The 21367-nt window shown below is 46.6% G+C and overlaps 1 protein-coding gene across 4 annotated transcripts in view; it reads left to right on the plus strand.

Moving 5' to 3' along the window:
* The window catches only part of LOC134346272 (rhomboid-related protein 4-like), a 44502-nt gene that overhangs the window by 16039 nt on the left and 7096 nt on the right, over window positions 1-21367 (plus strand). For all 4 annotated transcript variants that reach the window (XR_010017889.1, XR_010017890.1, XR_010017892.1 and 1 more), the window contains 2 exons: window positions 16484-16969; window positions 19052-19181. Coding sequence is in view for 1 of the 4 variants with exons in the window: in XM_063047618.1 (XP_062903688.1) it covers window positions 16555-16969; window positions 19052-19181 (545 nt within the window). In the remaining 3 variants the exon portion in view is untranslated. The remainder of the gene's footprint in view (window positions 1-16483; window positions 16970-19051; window positions 19182-21367) is intronic.

A 21367-nucleotide genomic window follows, 5' to 3' on the forward strand; every position in this document is an offset into this window, starting at 1 on the left:
GTACCTATCCAAATTTCTCTTAACTGTTGAAATTGAACTCACATGCACCATTTGTGCTGGCAGCACCTTCCACACTCTCACAACCCTCTGAGTGAAGAAGTTTCCCCTCATGTTCCCCTTAAACTTTTCACCTTTCACCTTTAACCCATAACCTCTGGTGTAGTCCTACCCAACCTCAGTGAAAAAAGCTTGCTTGCATTTACCTTATCAATACCCCTCATAATATGTCATGAAATTTGTTGTTTTGCAGCAGCAGTATATTGTAATACGTAATAAAAACTACAAATTACAATGGGAAGTGTATATAAAAAAGAAAATTAAATTAAGTAAGTAGAGCAAAAAGGGAGAAGAATACTGAGGAAATGTTCATGGGTTCAATGCCCATTGGGAAATCTGATGGCAGAGGGGAAGAAGCTGTTCCTGAAACATTGAGAGAGTGTGCCTTCAGGCTCCTGTACCCCCTGCTTGAATGGTAGCAATGAGAAGAGGTGATGGGGGTTCTTAATGATGGGTGCTGCCTTTCTGAGACATCGCTTTTTGAATGTGCCCTGGATGCTGGGTTGCATACTGGCAAATTGGTTTCATATTGACACGTGTACTGAAGTGCAGTGGGAAAAGTTTGGTCTGTATGACAGCCGCACAGATTGTTTCTTTACAAAAACACGAGGAATTCTGCAGATGCTGGAAATTCAAGCAACACACATCAAAGTTGCTGGTGAACGCAGCAGGCCAGGCAGCATCTCTAGGAAGAGGTACAGTCGACGCTTCGGGCTAAGACCCTTTGTCAGGACTAACTGACAGAAGAGATAGTAAGAGATTTGAAAGTGGGAGGGAGAGGGGGAGATCCAAAATGATAGGAGAAGACAGGAGGGGGGGGGCGCGATGGAGCCAAGAGCTGGACAAGTGATTGGCAAAGGGGATATGAGAGGATCATGGGACAGGAGGTCCGGGGAGAAAGAGAGTGGGGGGGGAACCCAGAGGATGGGCAAAGAGTATAGTGAGAGGGACAGAGGGAGAAAAAGGAGAGAGAGAATACATACATATATATATATATGTATACATACACACACACACACACAAGATTGCTCAGATATTACTGAAATATTACTGACATGACCGTAACAATCAGAGGAAGTGCAGTGCAGGCAGATAATAAGGTTCAAAGACCAAGTCAAGCAAGATGTGTGAGATCAAGAGTATCTTATCATACAAGAAGACCATTCAATAATCCTTTACAGCTGCATAGAAGCTGTCCTTGAACCTGGTGATACATGGTACCGCACAGTACGAGCACTTCAGCCATCACCATTGTGCAAAACTTTTAACCTTCTCCAAGATCAATCCAACTCTTCTCTCCCATAAAACCCAACTTTTTAAAATCCATGTGCCCATCTAAGAGTCTCTTAAATGTCCTGAATGTATCTGCCTCTACCTCCACCCTTGGCAGCGTGTTCTAGGTAGTTACGATTCTCTGTGTATAAAGGCAATCTCTGATGCCACCCCCTATACCTTCCTCCAATCATCTTAAGATGATCTTGGTTGGTGATGAATATTGGTAGCTCACTTTGAGGCGGTTGATGTTGCGATGTTTGCTGAGCCTGGCAATTAGCTTGCTGACATTTCATCACCAGTCAAAGTGACATCCTCAGGGTGCAGTTGTTGGCGTTTCTCTCTGGGAGTACTCACGTTCATAAGTCCCCGTTCGGTTGACTCTGCACTCTGAGGATGTCACCTCGACTGGTGATGAAACATCTGCAAGATAACTGCCCAGCTCTGAGGACACCACAACATCAAACATCTTAAAATTATGTTCAAAGTTCAGAGTAAATTTATTATCAAAGTACATGTATGTCACCATATACAGCCCTAAGATTCAGTTTCCTGTGGGCATACTCAGTAAATTTACAGAGTAATAACCAAACCATAACAGAATCAAGGAAAGAACACCCAACTTGGGCGTTCAACCAGAGTACAGAAGACAACAAACTGTGCAAATACAAAAAGAAGAAATAATAATAATAAGTAAGCAATAAATATCGAGAACATGAGACGAAGAGTCCTTGAAAGTGATTGGTTATGGGAACATTTCAATGATGGGGCAGGTGAAATTGAGTGAAGTTATCCCCTTTGGTTCAAGAGCCTGATGTTTGAGGGGTAATAACTGTTCCTGAGGCTCCTGTACCTTCTTCCTGGTGACAGCAGTGAGTGGCCTGGGTGGTGGGGGTCCCTTTTGATGGGTGCTATTTTCCTGCAACAGTGTTTCATGTAGATGTGCTCAATGGTGATGGACTGGGCCGTATCCAATACTTATTGTAGGATTTTCTGTTCAAGGGCATTGGTGTTTCCATACCCTTCCTATCGTGTTAGCCATTGTCACACTGGGAAAAAGACGCTGGCTCTTCACTCAATCCATGCACACGCAGTGTTACTGTCAACATCTATGATACGTGCTTTCGGGCTTTTCGGGAAAGGGGAGAAGAGAGAGTATCTGGAGTGGGAGGGGTCTTTGACTATGCTGCTGCTTTACTGAGGCAGTGAGAGTATAGACAGTCCATGGAGGGACAATAAATTTATGAAACTTGAGGTGCAAGTATGCTTAAGATGGCTCCTTAAAACCTTAATTCCCCTAAACAGATAACATGGAGGGTGACTGGGATTGAAGATTCTTGGTTCAGTTGATGGTAAAATTCTGAGAGTTAGATACCCTACTCTGTCCCATATAGCTGATGTACAACTTCCTTCTTGACTAGCCCTTAACCTTTCCCATCCATCTGGCTTCACCTATCACCTTCCAGCTAGCCTCCATTCCCTCCTAGCACCTTTTTATTCTGGCATCTTCCCCCTTCCTTCTCAACCCTGAAGTAGGGTCTGAGCTCGAAACGTAGATTGTGTATTCATTTCTAAAGATGCTGCCCGACCTGCTGAGTTCCTCCAGCATTTTGTGTGTGTTACGATGGTTATAGGATTCCTCAGCTGTTGAAGTCAGGCTCAATTGGCTATGATTCTGACAAACGTTTTGCATGCGTGACATTTACAACAGCGGGAAACGATAGGAATATGGGCAAGACTTTCAATGAGGAATCCTACAAAACATTGTGATGTCAATGGCCAGAGCACAGTTGAATAAACGGGCCATACCTCCCCCTGCTGGCTGAGTGAGGAACATCAACCAGAAGATTAGACTACACCGAGATGGGAAGTTCAGGTTCAAAAGTTAAATCTATTTTTTATATCGGTTTTATTTGTCACAGGTACATCGGAATACATAGTTTGCAGTGTGCTGGGGGCAGCCCACAAGTGTTGCCATTGCTTCCGGTGCCAACATAAAATGCCCACAATTGACTATGGTGAATCTGTACAGCGTTTTGGAATGTGGGAGGAAACTGGAGCACCCAGAGGAAACCCACATGGTCACAGGGAGAATGTACTCTTACAGACAGCGGCGGAAATTGAACCAGATCTCCCGATTGTTGACACTGTAAAAATGATGTGGTGATCATCGGCTTTAAGAGGGTGAAGGTTCATGGCCAGGAGTGGGTGGGGGAGACAACAAGCCAGGCTAAAATGCAGAGGAATGAGGCCTCTTCTACCCAGCACCCTTATTGGCAAATGGGATAACTACACTTGCCCCATTATTAACATGTTCCCACAAGCAACGGACTCATTGTCGACTTTTCATCTCATGTTCTCGATATTTATGCTTATTTATTCATTATTATTATTTATTTATTTTTGTACTTGCACAGATAGTTGCCTTCTGCACACTAATTAAACACTCACGCTGGTGCGGCCTTTCATTGATTCTGTTACGGTTATTCTGTTATGGATTTATTGAGTATGCCGACAAGAAAATGAATCTTATTTGTATACGGTGACATATTTGTACTTTGATAATGTATCTTCCTTTGTGCCAACCTCTACGCGATCATGTTGTGACAGATTTACTATCACTGACATATGTTATGAAATCTGTTGTTTTGTGGCAGTGCATTAAAGGCATCCATTAGTCTTGCGAGACCATGGATCTACACCTGGAAAGTCTTCACTCTCCAGGGCGCAGGCCTGGGCAAGGTTGTATGGAAGACCGGCAGTTGCCCATGCTGCAAGTCTCCCCTCTCCACGACACCGATGTTGCCCAAGAGCCGATACAGCTTGGCACCACTGTTGTCGCAGAGCACTGTGTGATTAAGTGCCTTGCTCAAGGACACAACACGCCGCCTCGGCTGGGGCTCGAACTCACGACCTTCAGGTCACTAGTTGAATGCCTTAACCACTTGGCCACGTGCTCAGTGCAATACATAAAAATTATTATACATTACAAGTAAATCAATTTAAAAAACGTGCAGGAGAGGAATAGTGAGGCAGTGTTCATGAGCCATTCAGAAACCTGCTGGTGGTGGGGAAGAAGCCATTCCCTAAACATTGAGCGGGGCTTTTCCAGCTCCTCTACTTCCTCCCCAGTGGCAGTAGTGAGCAGAGAGCATGTCCTGGATGGTGATGGATGCCACCTTCTCGAGGCACCACCTCTTGATGACGTTCTTGATGGAGGGGAGGCTTGTGCCTGTGACGGACTGGCTGAGTCTACAGCCCTCTGAAACCTCTTTCAATCTTACACATTGAAGGCTGCGTACCAGGCAATGAGACAACCAGTCAGAATGCCCTCTGTCGTGCATCTGTAGAAATCTGCTGCAGTCTTTGGTGGACGTAACAAATCTCCTCAAACTCCTAATGAAGTGTAGCCAATGTCAAACCCTCTGACAAAGGCAGTACTTGATAGTGGTGGGCTACAATCTCATCTCACATCAAGCTGAGCCGCCCAGAAAAATGGAACTGACAGCACAGTAACAGGCTATTCGGCCCAACTTATCCATTCCAACCAGTGTGTTAACCCTTCCGCAGAAATTCCATGTTCAGCACATGGACCTTAGCCTCCCACCCCTAATCATCTAGAAAATTTCTTAAACACAGTCAGCAACCCAACTTCATTCACTGTCCTGGAGTGGATGAAGCTGCTGAAGGTCTGGTTGCTAAGGACACCACATTTGGTCCAGGTCCCTGTGAACCTCTCCTGTTCTCTGTTCATATACCAGTCCAAGTTTCAATGTACCTTCCTTTACCATTTACTCTGACAGCTCGTCCTACAGGGAACTGCTGTCCGGGTTGATCCCTGTTGAATTTCTCCCCGTCACCTTGGACCTGTGTCCTCTGCTTCTGGGGGAGGGGGCAGGGGTGAGGAGGGATTTGTGCGCATTCACCATGTCTGTGCTCCCATGATGTTGTTCATCTCTGTTAGGTCACCCCTCAGTCTCCCGTGCAAAAGGGAATGTGTTCCTGACCTGCCCAACGGCTCTCCGTGACTCAGTCCCTTGAGCCCTGGCGACATCCTCGTGAATCTCCTCTGGAGTCTTCCATCTTAATTCCTTCTTTCCTGTAGCAGGGCTGGTGGAACTGAACACGATGCAGTCTTACTGATATTGTGTACAACTGCTGTGTGACCCCCCACCTCCTGTACTCAGTGCCCTGACTGATGAAGGCCAGCATGTGAAACGCCCCCTTCACCATCTTGTCTACCTGTGACACTATGAGGGAACCTTGTACCTGAACTCCTTCTGGTAGTTCTCAACATCACCTGGAGTGCAAGAGTTAGGATGTTGCATTGGGGTTGTGTGGGGCTTGGTTCAAAGTTCAAACTAAATTTATTGTCAAAGTACATATATGTCACCATATACAACCCTGAAACTTTTTTTTTGCAGGCATACTCAGTAAATCCAACAACCATAATAGAATCAGTGTGCAAAAGACAACAAACTATGCAAATATAAAAGAAAGAGAAATAATAATAATAAATAAATATGCAATAAATATCGAGAACCTGAAATGAAAAGTTTTTGGAAGTGAGTCCATAGGTTATGGGAACAGTTCAGTGACGGGGCGAGTGAAGTTGAGTGACGTTATCCTTTCTGGTTCAGGAGCCTGATGGTTGAGGGGTAGTAACCATTCCTGAACCTGGTGGTGTGAGCCCTGGGGCTCCTGTACCTTCCTCCTGATGGCAGCAGCGAGAAGAGAGTGTGTCCTGGGAGGTGGAAGTCCCTGATGACGGATGCTGCTTTCTTGCAGAACGCTCCATGTAGATGTGCTCAATGGTGGGGAGGGGTTTACCTGTGATGGACTGGGACATATCCGCTACTTTTTAAGATTTTTCCTTCAAGGTCATTGGTGTTTCCATACCAGGCTGTGATGCAACCAGTCAGTATACTCTCTGTCACACATCTATAGAAGTTTATTAAAGTTTTGGATGTCTTAGAACATAGAACATAGAAAGCCTACAGTACAATACAGGCCCTTCGGCCCACAAAGCTGTGCCGAACATGTCCTTACCTTAGAAATTACCTAGGCTTACCCATAGCCCTCTACTTTTCTGAGCCCATGTACCTGTCCAGGATTCTCTTAAAAGACCCTATCATAACTGCCTCCACCACTGTCACTGGCAGCTCATTCCACGCACTGTCTGTGTAAAAAACTTACCCCTGACATCTCCTCTGTACCTACTTCCTTAATCCTTAAAACTGTGCCCTCTCGTGCTAGCCAATCTAGCCCTGGGAAAAAGCCTCTGACTATCCACATGATCAATGCCTCTCATCATCTTATACACCTCTATCAGGTCACCTCTCATCCTCTGTTGCTCCAAGGAAAAAAGGCGGAGTTCACTCAACCTATTCTCATAAGGCATGCTCCCCAATCCAGGCAACATCCTTGTAAATCTCCTCTGCACCCTTTCTGTGGTTTTCACATCCTTCCTATAGTGAGGTGACCAGAACTGAGCACAGTACTCCAAGTGGGGTCTGACCAGGGTCCTATATAGCTGCAACATTACTTCTCGGCTCCTAAACTCAATCCCCGGTTGATGAAGGCCAATGTACTCTATGCCTTCTTAACCACAGAGTCAACCTGCGCAGCAACTTTGAGTGTCCTATAGACTCAGAGCCCAAGATCCCTCTGATCCTCCACACTGCCAAGAGTCTTTCCATTAGTACTATATTCTGCCATCATATTTGTCCTACCAGAATGAATCACCTCACACTTACTCACTCTTACTCACTCTTCCTTCAGTTAGTCCTGACGAAGGGTCTCGGCCTGAAACGTCGACTGCACCTCTTCCTAGAGATGCTGCCTGGCCTGCTGCGTTCACCAGGAACTTTGATGTGTGTTGCTTGAATTTCCAGCATCTGCAGAATTCCTGTTGTTTGCACCTCACACTTATCTGGGTTGAACTCCATCTGCCACTTCTCAGCCCAGTTTTGCATCCTATCGATGTCCCGTTGTAACCTCTGACAACCCTCCACACTATCCACAACACCTCCAGCCTTTGTGTCATCAGCAAATTTACAAACCCATCCCTCCATTTCCTCATCCAGGTCACATAAAAATCACAAAGAGTAGGGGTCCTAGAACAGATCTCTGAGGCACACCACTAGTCACTGACCTCTATGCAGAATATGACCAATCTACAACCACTCTTTCCCTCCTGTGGGCAAGCCAGTTCTGGATCCAGAAAGCAATGTCCCCTTGGATCCCATGCCTCCTTACTTTCTCAATAAGCCTTGCATGGGGTACCTTATCAAATGCCTTGCTGAAATCAACATACACTACATCTACTGCTCTACCTTCATCAATGTGTTTAGTCAGATCCTCAAAAAATTCAGTCAGGCTTGTAAGGCATGACCTGCCTTTGACAAAGACATGCTGACTATTCCTAATCATATTATGCCTCTCCAAATGTTCATAAATCCTGCCTTTCAGGATCTTCTCCATCAACTTACCAACCAGTGAAGTAAGACTCACTGGTGTATAATTTCCTGGGCTATCTGTACTCCCTTTCTTGGATAAGGGAACAACATCTGCAGCCCTCCAATCCTCCAGAACCTCTCCTGTCCCCATCGATGATGCAAAGATAATCGCCAGAGGCTCAGCAATCTCCTGCCTCGCCTCCCACAGTAGCCTGGGGTGTATCTCGTCCGGTCCCGGTGACTTATCCAACTTGATGCTTTCCAAAAGCTCCAGCACATCCTTTCTTAATATCTACATGCTCAAGCTTTTCAGTCCACTGTAAGTCATCCCTACAATCGCCAAGATCCTTTTTAATATTGAATACTGAAGTAAAGTATACATTAAGTACCTCTGCTATCTCCTCCGGTTCCATACACACTTTTCCACTGTCACTCTTGATTGGTCCTATTCTGTCATGTCTTATCCTCTTGCTCTTCACATACTTGTGGAATGCCTTGGGATTTTCCTTAATCCTGTCCACCGAGCCCCTTCTGGCTCTCCTAATTTCTTTTTTAAGCTCCTTCCTGCTGGCTAGCCTTATAAATCTTCTAGATTGCTATCATTACCTAGCTTTTTGAACTTTTCATAAATTCTTCTTTTCTTCTTGACTAGAATTACAACAGCCTTTGTACACCACGGTTCCTGTACCCTACCATCCTTTCCCTGTCTCATTGGAAGGTACCTATGCAGAACACCATGTAAATATCCCCTGAACATTTGCTATGTTTCTTCCGTACATTTCCTTGAGAACATCTGTTCTCAATTTATGCTTCCAAGTTCCTGCCTGATAGCTTCACATTTCCCCTTACTCCAATTAAATGCTTTCCTAACTTGTCTGTCCCGATCCCTTTCCAATGCTATGGTAAAGGATATAGAATTGTGATCACTATCTCCAAAATGCTCTGCCACTGAGAAATCTGACACCTGACCAGGTTCATTCCCCAATACCAGATCAAGTACAGCCTTTCTTGCTAAGTCTTGGCAAACTCCTTAGGAAGTAGAGATGCTGACGTGCTTTCTTCTTAATTGCTCTTACATGGTGGGCCCAGGACAAGTCTTATGAAATTATAACATCAAGGAATTTAAAGTTACTGACACTCTCCTCTTCTGATCCCCCATTAAGGAGTGGCTCATGGACTTCTGATTTCCTCCCCCTGAAGTCAATAATCAGCTCTTTGGTCTTGCTGACATTGAGTGAGAGGTTGTTGTTGTGGCATCACGTAGCCCGATTTTCAATCTCCTTCCTATTTACTGATTTATCACCACCTTTGATTCAGCCAATGACAGTAGTGTTATCAGCAAACTTAAACATGGAATTAGAGCTGTGCTTAGCTATACAGTCATAAGTGTAAAGTACGTAGACCAGGGGACTAAGCACGCAGACTTGTGCACCTGTGTCGTTGGAGATCATGGAGGAGATGTTGTTGTCAGTCCGAACTGTCTGGGGTCTGCGCACAAAGAAATCCAAGAACCAATTACACAAAAAGGTATTGAGGCTAAGGTCTAGAAGTTTATTGATTAATTTTGAGGGGATGATAGTGTTGAGTGCCAAGCTGTAGTCGATAAAGAGCATACTGATGTATGCATCTTCACTGTCTAGATGTTCCAGTGTTGAATGAAGAGCCAATGAAAAGGTATCTGCTGTGGACCTGTTGTGCCAGTAGGTAAAATGGAGTTGATCCAAGTCACTTCTCAGGCAGGAGTTGAAATGTTTCATCACCAACCTCTCAAAGCACTTCATCACAGTGGATGCAAGTGCTACTGGATGATAGTTATTAAGGCAGGTTAACAAGTTCTTCTTAGACAGCGGTATAATCGAACCCTGCTTGAAGCAGCTGGTTACCTCAGACTGCTGAAGCAAGGGGTTAAAGATCTCAGTGAACACTCCAGCCAGTTTGTGGGGCCAAATTTCGACTGCTCTATGCAGTCCTGGTCACCTACCCCCATGAAGGATTTCAGTGGACGTGAAAGAGTGCAGAGAAAATTTGCAAGGAGGACCTGAGTTGTGGGGAAAGGTTGCATAGGTTAGGACTTTAATCCCAAGAGTGCAGGAAAATGAGGGGCGATGATAAGGAGGAATAAGGAATTAAAAGGGGTACAGATAGTGTGAATAGCCTTCCCTCCTCAGCTTGGATGAGACTAGTACTAGAGGTCATAGTTGAAAGGTGAAATGTTTAAGGGAACCTGAGGGGGAACTTCTTCACTCAGAAGTTTGTGCGAGTGTGAACAAGCTGCATGGAAGAGGTGGATGTGGGTTCAATTATAACATTTAAGAGAAGTACGTGGATGGGAGGGCTGTGGAGAGAAATGGTCTGGGTACAGATCGACGGGACTAGCCAGAAAACCAGGTTGATATGTACTAGATGGGCCGAAAGGCAGTAATGCTTAATGACTCCATGACACGCAAAAAGGTGGAGATCATAGTGAAGAGGACTTGAGGACACTTCAAGCGGATATGGCTATGTTCAGAAAATGGTCAAAATCCTGACTCTAAGCCAACCTCAGCAATGGACCGCCTCTTGCTCTACCATGGATATGACCCTGAGCACCTCTCTGACACAGTCTTCCCTTCACTACCTTGTACAGTCCATGTATAATTCATATTCTGTCTGTTGTCTGTACCTGCAAGTAATCAGACTCAGGTTTAATATCACCAGTATACGTCATGAAATTTGTTAACTTTGCAGCAGCAACTCAATGCAAAACATGATAATAGAAAAAATACTGTGAATTATAGTAACTACATATATTAAATTGTAAAATTAATTTATGGAAAAATAGAACTAAAAAAGTAGTGAGGTTGTGTTCAGGGGTTCAGTGTCCATTCAGAAATCAGATGGCAGAGTGGAAGAAGCTGTTCCTGAATCACTGAGTGTGAGCCTTCAGGCTCCGGTACCTCCTCCCTGATGGTAGCAATGAGAAGAGGGCATGACCTGGGTGATGAGGGTCCTTAATGATGGATGCTGCCTTTCTGAGGCATTGCTCCTTGAAGATGCCCTGGATACTACGGAGGCTGGCGCCCATGATGGAGCTGAATGAGTTTACAACTCTCTGCAGCTTATTTTGATCCTGTGCAGTAACCAACTCCCCAACCCTGTCCATATGAGAGGGGGGATGCAGCCAGTTAGAATGCTCTCTGCAGTAAACTTGTGAGTGTCTTTGGTGACATACCAAATCACTAAATCACTTGTGAGGTCAAGAGTCCATCTTATCTTACGAGGGGAGCATTCAATAGTCTTATAACAGTGGGGTAGAAGCTGTCCTACCTGGATGCTGTGTATTTCCTGGCTTTTGTGCCTTCAGCTTGACAGGGGTGTCCATACAGATAATTTCATAACAACCTTGCACTCAATGTCAGTAAGACCAAAGAACTGATTGCGGACTTCAGAAAGGGTAGGATGAGGGAACACACACCAGTCCTCATAGAGGGATCAGAAGTGGAGAGAGTGAGCATTTTCAAATCCCTGCATGTCAACATCTCAGAGGATTTAACCTGGACCTGATACAATTACAAAGAAATCACAACAGAGGCTGTATTTCATTCGGAATCTGAGGAGATTTAGTATGTTACTAAAGCCACTCGCTAATTTCTACAGATGTACCATGGAAAGCATTCTAACTGGCTGCATCACTGTCTGGTACTGGGGGTGGGGGGAGTTGGTTACTGCAGAGGATCGAAAAAAGCTGCAGAGAGTTGTAAATTCGGTCAGCTCCATCATGGGCACTAGCTGCTGTCGTATCCAGAGCATCTTCAAAGAGCAATGCCTCAGAAAGGAGGCATCCATCATTAAGGACCCCCATCACCCAGGACATGCCCTCTTCTCATTGCTACCATCAGGGAGGAGGTACAGGAGCCTGAAGGCACACACTCAATGATTCAGGAACAGTTTCTTCCCCTCTGCCACCCGATTCCTAAATGGACATTGAACCCATGAACACTACCTCACTACTTTTTTATGTCTATTTTTGCACTATTTATTTAATTTAACTAAATACACACACAACCACACTATGTATACGATACAATATATAATAATATAGAAATAATTGTGAATTACAGTAAATATATATATAATTTACTGTAGTTCACAGTTTTTTCATGTATTATCATATATTTCATTGTACTGCTGCCACAAAGACGACAAATTTCACGACATATGCCGGTAGTATTAAACCTGATTCTGATTCTGGTTCTAATCAGAAGATTGAGGTCGTACACTGGATAAGCAATAAGGCATTGCGGAATCGAGTTTTTCAGAAGGGGCGCTATGGCAACGTCTGGTTAGCATAATGCTTTACAACGATTGGGGTCCATTTCTTGCCACTGTCTGCAAGTAATTTTTGTGTTTTCCCATGACCATGTGGGTTTCCTGCAGGTACTCCGGTTTGCTTCCCAGCTCCTGAAAGCGTGTGGGATACGAAGTTAAGAACATGCTGTGTTGGCAGCAGAAGAATAGTGACACTCACGGGCTGCCCGCAGCACATCCTCGAACTGTGTGGGGTCTTTGGCGCAAATGCTAGGTTTCACTGTATGTTTTGATGCTGTTGAGAGCCCCGGCGGTCAGGGTCAACCATGGACGCTGCATCCGATTTGTCTGGATATATAAGCGAGGGCAGTCAGGGTGCAATGTTGAGACTTTATAAAGCACTGGTGAGGACTCACTTGGAGTATTGTGAGCAGTTTTGGGCCAGTTATCTTAAGGAAAGATGTGTTGACATTGGAGAGGGTTCAGAGGAGGTTTCCGGGATTGAAAGGCTCATCATATGAGCAGTGTTTGATGGCTCTGGACCTCTACTCTCTGGAATTCAGAAGAATGAGGGTGGATCTCATTGAAACCTATCGAGGCCTCGATGAAGTGGATGTGGAGAGGATGTTTCCTATGGTGGGGGCGGGGGGCGGTGCGGTCCAAGACCGGAGGACACAGCCTCAGGATAAAGAGATATCCATTTAGAGCGGTGATGTAGAAGAATTTCTTTAGCCAGAGAGTGGTGAATAGGATAGAAATTTACAGCACATTACAGGACCTTCAGCCCACAATGTTGTGCCGGTCATGTAGCCAACTCTAGAAACTGCCTAGAATTTCCCTACTGGCTAGTCCTCTATTTCTCTAAGCTCCATGTACCTATCTAAGAGTCTCTTAAAAGACCCTGTTGTATCCGTCTCCACCACCGTCGCTGGCAGTGCATTCCACACACACACCACTCTCTGTGTGAAAAACTTACCCCTGACATACCCTCTGTACCTACTTCCAAGCACCTTGAAACTATGCCCCCTCGTGTTAGCCATTTCAGCCCTGGGAACAAGCCTCTGACTATCCACATGATTAATGCCTTTCATCATCTTATACACCTATATCAGATCACCTCTCATCCTCCATTGATCCAAGGAGAAAAGGCCAAGTTCACTCAAACTACTTTCATAAGGCATATTCTCCAATCCAGGCAACATCCTTGTAAATCTCCTCTGCACTCTCTCTATAGTATCCACGTCCTTCCTGTAGTGAGGTGACCAGAACTGAACACAGTACTCCAAGTGGGGTCTGACCAAAGACTTGTATAGCTGTAACATTACCTCACGGCTCTTGAACTCAATCCCATGGTTGATGAAGGCCATCACACCATATGCCTTTTTAACAACACTGTCAACCTGTGCAACAGCTTTGTGTCCTATGGACATGGACCCCAAGATCTCTCTGATCCTCCACACTGCCAAGAGTCTTACCATTAATATTATATTCTTTTTTCAAATTTGACCTACCGAAATGAACCACTTCACACTTATCTGAGTTGAACTCCATCTGCCACTTCTCAGCCCAGTTCTGCATCCCATCGATGTCACGCTGTAACCTCTGACAACCCTCCACACTATCCACAATAGCCCCAACTTTTGTGTCATCAGCAAATTTACTAACCCACCCTTCTACTTCCTCATCCAGGTCATTTATAAAAATCACAAACAGGAGGGTCCCAGAACAGATTCCCATGAACCACCACTCGTCACTGACCTCCATGCAGAATACAAACCATCTGCAGCCACCCTTTGTCTTCTGTGGGCAAGCCAATTCTGGATCCACAAAACAAGGTCTCCTTGGATCCCATGCCTCATTACCTACTGAAAGAGCCTTGCATGGGGAACTTTATCACATGCCTTACTGAAATCCATATACACTACATCCACTGCCCTACCTTCATCTGTGGAATTTGTTACCACTGGCAGCTGTGGAGGTCAAGTCATTGGACATACTTAAGGCAGAGGTTGATAGATTCTTAATTAGTCTGGGCATGAAAGTTTACAGGGAGTAGGCAGGAGATTGGGGCTGTAAGGGAAAATAGACCAGCTATGATGAAATGGTGGAGCAGACTTGGCCTAATTCTTATGAAGATATGGAGAGCAAGCTGTTGCCCATGTAGCAATCTCCCCCTCTCCACACATCTGATGAGCCCAAAGGAATGGCAGAGACTGATACAGTTTGGCACCAGTGGCATCACTGAAGTTGAACTCAATCTAAGACTGCCTTAGGGACTCCAGCTCGATTTTCCCTCAGGGTTGAATCCCGAAGCCTTTCCCATGAGTGGGTCGAGCCACAAGGCAGCAGAGGTTTGAGATCAGAGTTTTTCTTCTCCCAGGTGAGCTGTCAACCAAGGCTGATGAGCCCCATCTGCCCGAAGCGACTGATTTTAAGGTGGTAGTAACCTGCCTTGGCCCCTACTCTTGTCAGTAGAAATGGCTCCTCCAGGCTAAGCCACACGTGACAGCCAGGAGCTGGACTTGGTTGTCAGAGGCTATTTGAGGTGCTCGCTACTGGGAGCATTTAATAGGGAGTGGGAGCTTATCCCCATTACCACCACCAGCTAGAACAACCTGAAGGAACCTAAGGTTTCGAAGCCCCTCTGACAAATAAAGCTAATCTTTAATCGTTACAGTTACAGAGGAAGTGCAGTGCAGAGAGACAGCACTTTCAGACTAACAGAGGGAAGGAGCTCCTTTGGTAGAGCCATATCTCTTCTCCCCTTTCCTATCGGGCAGAAGATACAAAAGCCTGATAATATGTACCACCAGGCTGAAGGGCAGCTTCTATCCTGCTATTATCAGACATTTCATTTTATCATACAAAAGGTCTATTTAATAGTCTGCAAGTCACCCTTGGGCAAGCACCCTGCTCAGCCTCACCTCCCCCCGCCACCAATCAGGGTCAGGTGAAACCATGGGAGCAGGTCGTGGATGGTTGTATATCCTAAGCCCTGGTGACGTGGCCACTGATACCAGGCAGACAATCTCTGAGGAGTATTGATAGTGGCTGGGATCACCTGTCTTGTGAAGACACTGCCCAGAAGGTGACAATGGCAAACCACTTCACAGGAAAAAATTCCCAAGAACAATCATGGTCGCCCATGTCATCCGACATGGCACAAAACAAACGAATACATAAAAAAATGAAGTCTTGATCTCCTGGTCTACTTCATCATGACCCTTGCAGCTTACTGTCATCCTGCACTGCACTCTCTCTGTAACTGTAACACTCTATTCTGCATTCTGGTTTGCTTTACACTACCCCAAAATATTTGTGTACACAATGATATGTCTGGATGGTTGGGCCAATCAGGCCTGATAACACACTGTATAGCGTCATAGAAAAGTACAGCACTGGAACAGGCCCATCGGCCCATCTAGTCCATGCTAAACCATTTAAACTGCCTACTCCAATCGACCTGCAACAGGACCATAGCCTTCCATATCCCTCCCATCCATGTACCTATCTTCACTTTTCTTAAACATTCAAATCAAGTTCGCAAGCACCACTTGTGCTGGCAGCTCATTCCACACTCTCACCACCCTCTGAGTGAAGAAGTTTCCCTTACGTTTCTTTTAAACTTTTCACCTTTCACCCTTAACCCCTGACTTCCAGTTGTAGTCCCACCCAACCTCAGTAGAAAAAGCCTACTTGCTTCTACCCTATCTATACTCCCCATAATTTTGTATATCGCTATTAAATCTTCCCTCAACCTTCTACATTCCAAAGAATAAAGTCCTAACTTTTCAATCTTTCCTTATAACTGAGGTCCTCCAGACCCGGCAACATCCTTGTAAATTTTCTCTGTACTCTTTCAACCTTTACATCTTTCCTGGAGGTAGGTGACACACAATACTTCAAATTAGGCCTCACCTGTGTCTAATACAACTTCAACACAACATCTCATCTCCTTTTCTCAGTACTTTAGTTTATGAAGGCCAATGTTCCAAAAGCTTTATTTTTGCCCCTATCTACCTGTGATGCCACTTTCAATGAGTTATGTACCTGAATTCCCAGATCCCTTTGATCCGCCACACTCCTCAGTGCCCTACCGTTCACCCTGGCTGGTCCTGCTGAATTGAGCGGTAAGAGCTCAAAGGGCCTGATACCACGTTGCATCTGTAAACCAGGGGCTCCCAATCTGGGGTCCACGGACCCCTCGGTTAACGGTAAAGGTCCGTGGCATAAAAACGGTTGGGAACCCCAGCTAAACAAATATTAGAATGAGCACAGGAGGAACTGGGAACTTTTCTGGCTGTGGTACAGCCAGGACAGGTTATTGATGATGTTCGCTCCTAGGAACTTGAATTTCTCGATTGTCTTTGTCACCTTACTTAGCCTCCGCTGATCTCTTGGTGTTGCAGGGACTGCAAAAGGCACGGGGAGGAAAGTACTCAGCACCAGGAGGACAGAGCAGCTCTCCAGGAAATGACCGATGGAGGAATTTCTGGGCAGCTACATCATCTTCCTCATCCTGCTCTTCATTGAAACCAAAGGAATCCCTCCCGCCACCCTCGCTCTCATCATTCTCAACATGTTCATCTTCCTGGCGCCGGAGCTCAGCGTGGGCGAAGTCTGCCTCAGCGTCACCACCACGGTCTACATGTGTGAGTGGCAGCGGCTGCTGCTCGCCCCCCTGCATCACATCGATATCGATCACCTGGGCTTCAACATGGCCTCGCTGGTGTGGAAGGGCAGCCGGCTGGAGCGGCGGATTGGCAGCGCCCGTTTTATGATCTCCGTCTGCGTCTTCGGCCTGCTGACCGGCCTCATCTACCTGTCCATAAAGGCCGGCCTCTCCCACCTGCTCAACGAAACCTTCAATGCAGACTGCGCTGTGGGATTCTCAGGTAGTGTGGGCATATAGGTACACTGGTGTGGGCTGGTGACCGTGACAGTTAACCCGGGGTCTGGGAGGGGACGGATACAATGGGTATCTGGGAAAACGCGGACTATGCTGTGGGATTCTCGGGTGGAACGGGCCCAAGTGTACAAGGACATCGGTGTGGGCTGGTGACCGTGACCATTGACCTGGGGACTTGGGGGGGGGGGGGACGGATACAATGGGTATCTGGGAAAACACGGACTATGCTGTGGGATTCTCAGGTGGTACGGGCCGGATACAATGGGTATCTGGGAAAACACGGACTATGCTGTGGGATTCTCAGGTGGTACGGGCCAGAGTGTACAAGGATACTGGTGTGGGCTGGTGACCGTGACCGTTGACCCGGGACCGGTGGCGGGGGGGCGGTGTTGAGGGGAGGAGGGTACAATGGGTATCCAGGAAATCACGGGGTTGGGTGGTGTTTGGGGAGGGTTAGGAGGGGGGAGGACAAGTAGGGGGAGAGAGGAAATGCTAGAGACAGAGGAAGAGAGGCTGGGGGCAGGGAAGGAGAGAGAGAAGGAGACAGTGGGATAGAGAAAGAGGGAGAGACAGAGAAAGAGGGAAAGAATGGGAAAAAGGGAGGGGAAGATAGAGAGACAGAGGGAAGCAGAGGGAGGAGGGGAGAGAGGGAAGAAAGAAGAGAGAGACAGTGGGATAGAGATAGAGTGAGTGTGTGCGTGCGTGTGTGTGTGTGTGAGATCATGCGTGTGCGCATTTTGCACCTTCTCCCCCGACTGCGTGAGTTTCCCCTTGGTCCATGGGTACACCAGTTCCTTCCCACATCTGAGTGACGTGCAGGGTCAATAGGTTAATCAACTGCCGTGAATTGCCCTCCCTTAGTGTGTGGGAGAGGGGTGGAATCTGGGGGGAATTGATAGGAATGTGGGGACAATGACATGAGATTGGTGTAGAGAAGTTGGTGATGGTTGGCACAGACTTGATGGGCCAAAGGGCCTGTTTTCCAATAGAGAATAACTTGGACTCTGTGGAAACACACTCCACCTCAATAGAAATTCAATAATCAAGAAACGGATTAAAATTGGTCAATTGATAAATCAGTCAATATTTTTCACATGAACCAAGGTCCACAAGAGATTCTTGAACAACACACACAAAATAGTGGAGTAACTCAGCAGGTCAGGCAGCATCTGTGGAGGGGAATAAATATGCTGTCCATACAGACCGTTCCTCACATCAGTATGTTGAGGTAGCACAAGGGAAAAGCAGTAACAGAACTGAGTGTTAAAGTGACAGAGAACGAACAGTATACAATGTCCATAACCAAGTAGATTGCGAGGTCAAGAGTCTATCTTATTGTACTCTTCTAATAGTGGGGTAGTGGGTTCATTCAGGTTGTTATAACCTGGGGGAGGTAGTGGGGACAAGCTCCCACTACCCATTAAACGCTCCCAATGGGGAGCACCTCAGACAGCCTCTGACCACCAAGTCCAACTCCTGGCCTTCACATGCGGCTTAGCTACCAAGCCCAGTGGAACCGTTTCAACTGACAAGAGGAGAGGCAAACACGGATTACCGGCGCCTTAAACCCAATTTCTTTGGGCAGGTGGGGCTCTTCAACTGTGGTTGGCAGCTCACCAAGGAGAAGAAAAACCCTGATCTCAAACCTCCACTGCTATACCCACTCATAGGAAGGGTTTCAGGAGTAAACCCTGAGGAAAAATTCTGGAGCTGGAGTCCCGAAAGCAGGTTGAGTTCAACATTGACTGGCAACTCCTGCGAATCCGCTGGTTCCAAACTCTCTCGGTCTTTGCCGTAGCTTTGGATTCATCAGCTGTGTGGAGGGGGGAGCCTGTTGCATGGGTAACAGCTTGCTCTCCATATCGTACTGCCCTGGTTTGCCCCTCTCATAGGGAACATCCATGGTCGACCCCAACCAGTGGAGGTCCTCAGAGAGAGTGTGACAGAACCTGTCCCTGAGACCGGTGGTACAGGCTATCAGGCTTTTGTACCTTCTGCCCTTTGGGAGAGGGGAGAAGAGGGAATGCCCAGCAACTGTTTCATTGGCCTCCTCTTGTTTCTCCAACAGGAATCCTTTTTGCTCTAAAGGTGATTAATAATGGCCACTGTGCAGACGGAAACATCCCAGGGCCATTCCAGATCAAGAAACGAGACGCTTGCTGGGCAGAGCTCGCCTTGATCCACTTACTCTCTCCAAGGTAAAGTGTCACCCTGAGTGACTGGGATGTGGGTTACACACACGTGTGAGGACAGGACGTTGCTGGGAGGTGGGATTGACCGGGATGTGTGAGTTGGGGTGGAGGACGGGAGGACATTGCTGGGAGGTGGGAGGTGGAGAAGATCTCAGGAGACCCAGAACTGGAGGAGTGATGAGTGCCACGGCAGGAACAGCCATTGCCTCCCAGCTCCAGAGACTCTGGTTCGATCCCCACCTCTGGCACTGAGTGTGCATGTGCATGTGTGCAGTTTGCATGTTCTTCCTGTGACTGCATGAGCTTTCCCCCTGGTGACCTGATTTCCTCCTGCCTCCCAACGATGTGCAGAGTGGGTGGGTTGATCGACCAATGTGAATTGTCCCCCTAGTGTGTGAGGGCGAGGGTCGCATCTGAGGGTGGGGGGTGGGGAGTGGGGAAGTTGATGGGAATGTGGGGAGAATATAAACCGTGATTGGTGTAAATGAGTGGTTAATGGTCAGCATGGATTCAATGGGCTGAAGGGCCTGTTTGTGCTTTCTATCTCTCTATGGTGAATGGAGGGGTGGAGATGCATCTCTGCCAAAGGAGATGTAAGGTGCTCCTTCCCTCTGCTAGCCTGCAGGTCACCCTTGGGCAAGGTGTAGCACCTGCTTAGACCCCCGATCAGGGTCACGTGAACCCATGGGAGCAGGTGGTGGATGGTGTATGAGCAGCCGGTGCATATCACAAGTCCTGGTTATGTGACCACTGACGCCAGGCAGACAATCTCTCAAGAGTATTGATAATGGCTGGGGTCACCCATCTCGTAAAGACACTGCCCAGAAGGAGGCAATGGCAAACCACTTCTGTAGAAAAATTTGCCAAGAGCAATCACGGTCATGGAAAGCACATGATCACCCACGTCACATGACATGGGACATGATGATGATGATGATGATGTCTCTATGACTGTAACGATTTTGGTATAGAGACCAACATAACACAAGTGATGGTGGGAAGGTATGGGACAGGAGGAGGGAGATGGGGAGAGGAGCCAATGGGAGGAATATTATTATTATCTAAAGGGGAAAGCCTGGAGCTCAGTGATGTTATGAGGGATCTAGCTGTTATGGTGCATAAATCACAGGCCAGCAGGCAAGTTCAACAGGTAGGAAACAAGGCAAGTGGTACATTGGCCTTTATCGCAAGGGCGTTGGAGTTCAGAGATACGGTAGGATTCAAGAATGTCATTTCCTGTCCACAAGTGTCTGGAGAGCAAAATAATTGTTACTCCGGATCTGACGCAGCACAAAAAAAACAATGAGGTAAAGAACACAACAATAAAAAACACAATAAATACAAATATGTAAGATAGTTTATCTATATAGATTGATTGTATGTCCATAAAGTGACATGGGGCACAGGAATGTCTGTGACTCTGACAGGAAATGGTAAAGCAGTGGTGCTTGGATGTGTGCTGGGGTGGGTTGGTGGGTGGAGGTGTTGATCAGCCTCACTGATTAGGGAAAGTAACTGTTTTTGAGTCTGGTCCTGGCGTAGATGCCTCAGAGCCTCCTTCCTGATGGGAGTGGGACATGAGCAGGGTAGGATCCTTTATGATGTTACTGGCCCTTTTCTAGCACTGTTCAGTATATACAGCATGTCCTTGATGGTGATGTGACGACCCGGTGTGAAGCCTTCCTGTCCACTGCAGTGCAGTTTCCGGACCAAGCGGAGATGCAGCTTGTTAAGAGGTCACACCTGGAGTGCTGGGCACATGTTTCATCCTGTCCTGTAAGTCAGGACACTCTGGCACTGGAGACGGTCCAAGGGAAATTTACTGGGTCAAACATGGAAAGAGACCCCTGTCCCATCTCCAGTATCAAAGGAAATTGGGTCATTTCTTAATGTTTAGGAGAATGAGAAACATTCTGACTGAAACATCTCAGACCCTGAGGGGATGTGGAGATATTTTATTCAGTGGGAGATTCTCGAAGGTGGGGACAAAGTTACGGAAGGGGACTTTTATCACTGAGGTGTGCAGGAACCTCTGAATCGCTGGGATACTCCACACCCTGGGAGCTGTGGAGGCCGGAACACAGGGAGATGTAAATAAAAAGACGGGAACTTTTTGAAGATTGGTGGAATGCAGGTGATGGGGAACTGGCACAGAAGGGGAAGTGAGAATGTGGACAGATAGATTAACACTG

Source organism: Mobula hypostoma, chromosome 5 (assembly GCF_963921235.1).
Source record: "Mobula hypostoma chromosome 5, sMobHyp1.1, whole genome shotgun sequence".
Taxonomy (NCBI): domain Eukaryota; kingdom Metazoa; phylum Chordata; class Chondrichthyes; order Myliobatiformes; family Myliobatidae; genus Mobula; species Mobula hypostoma.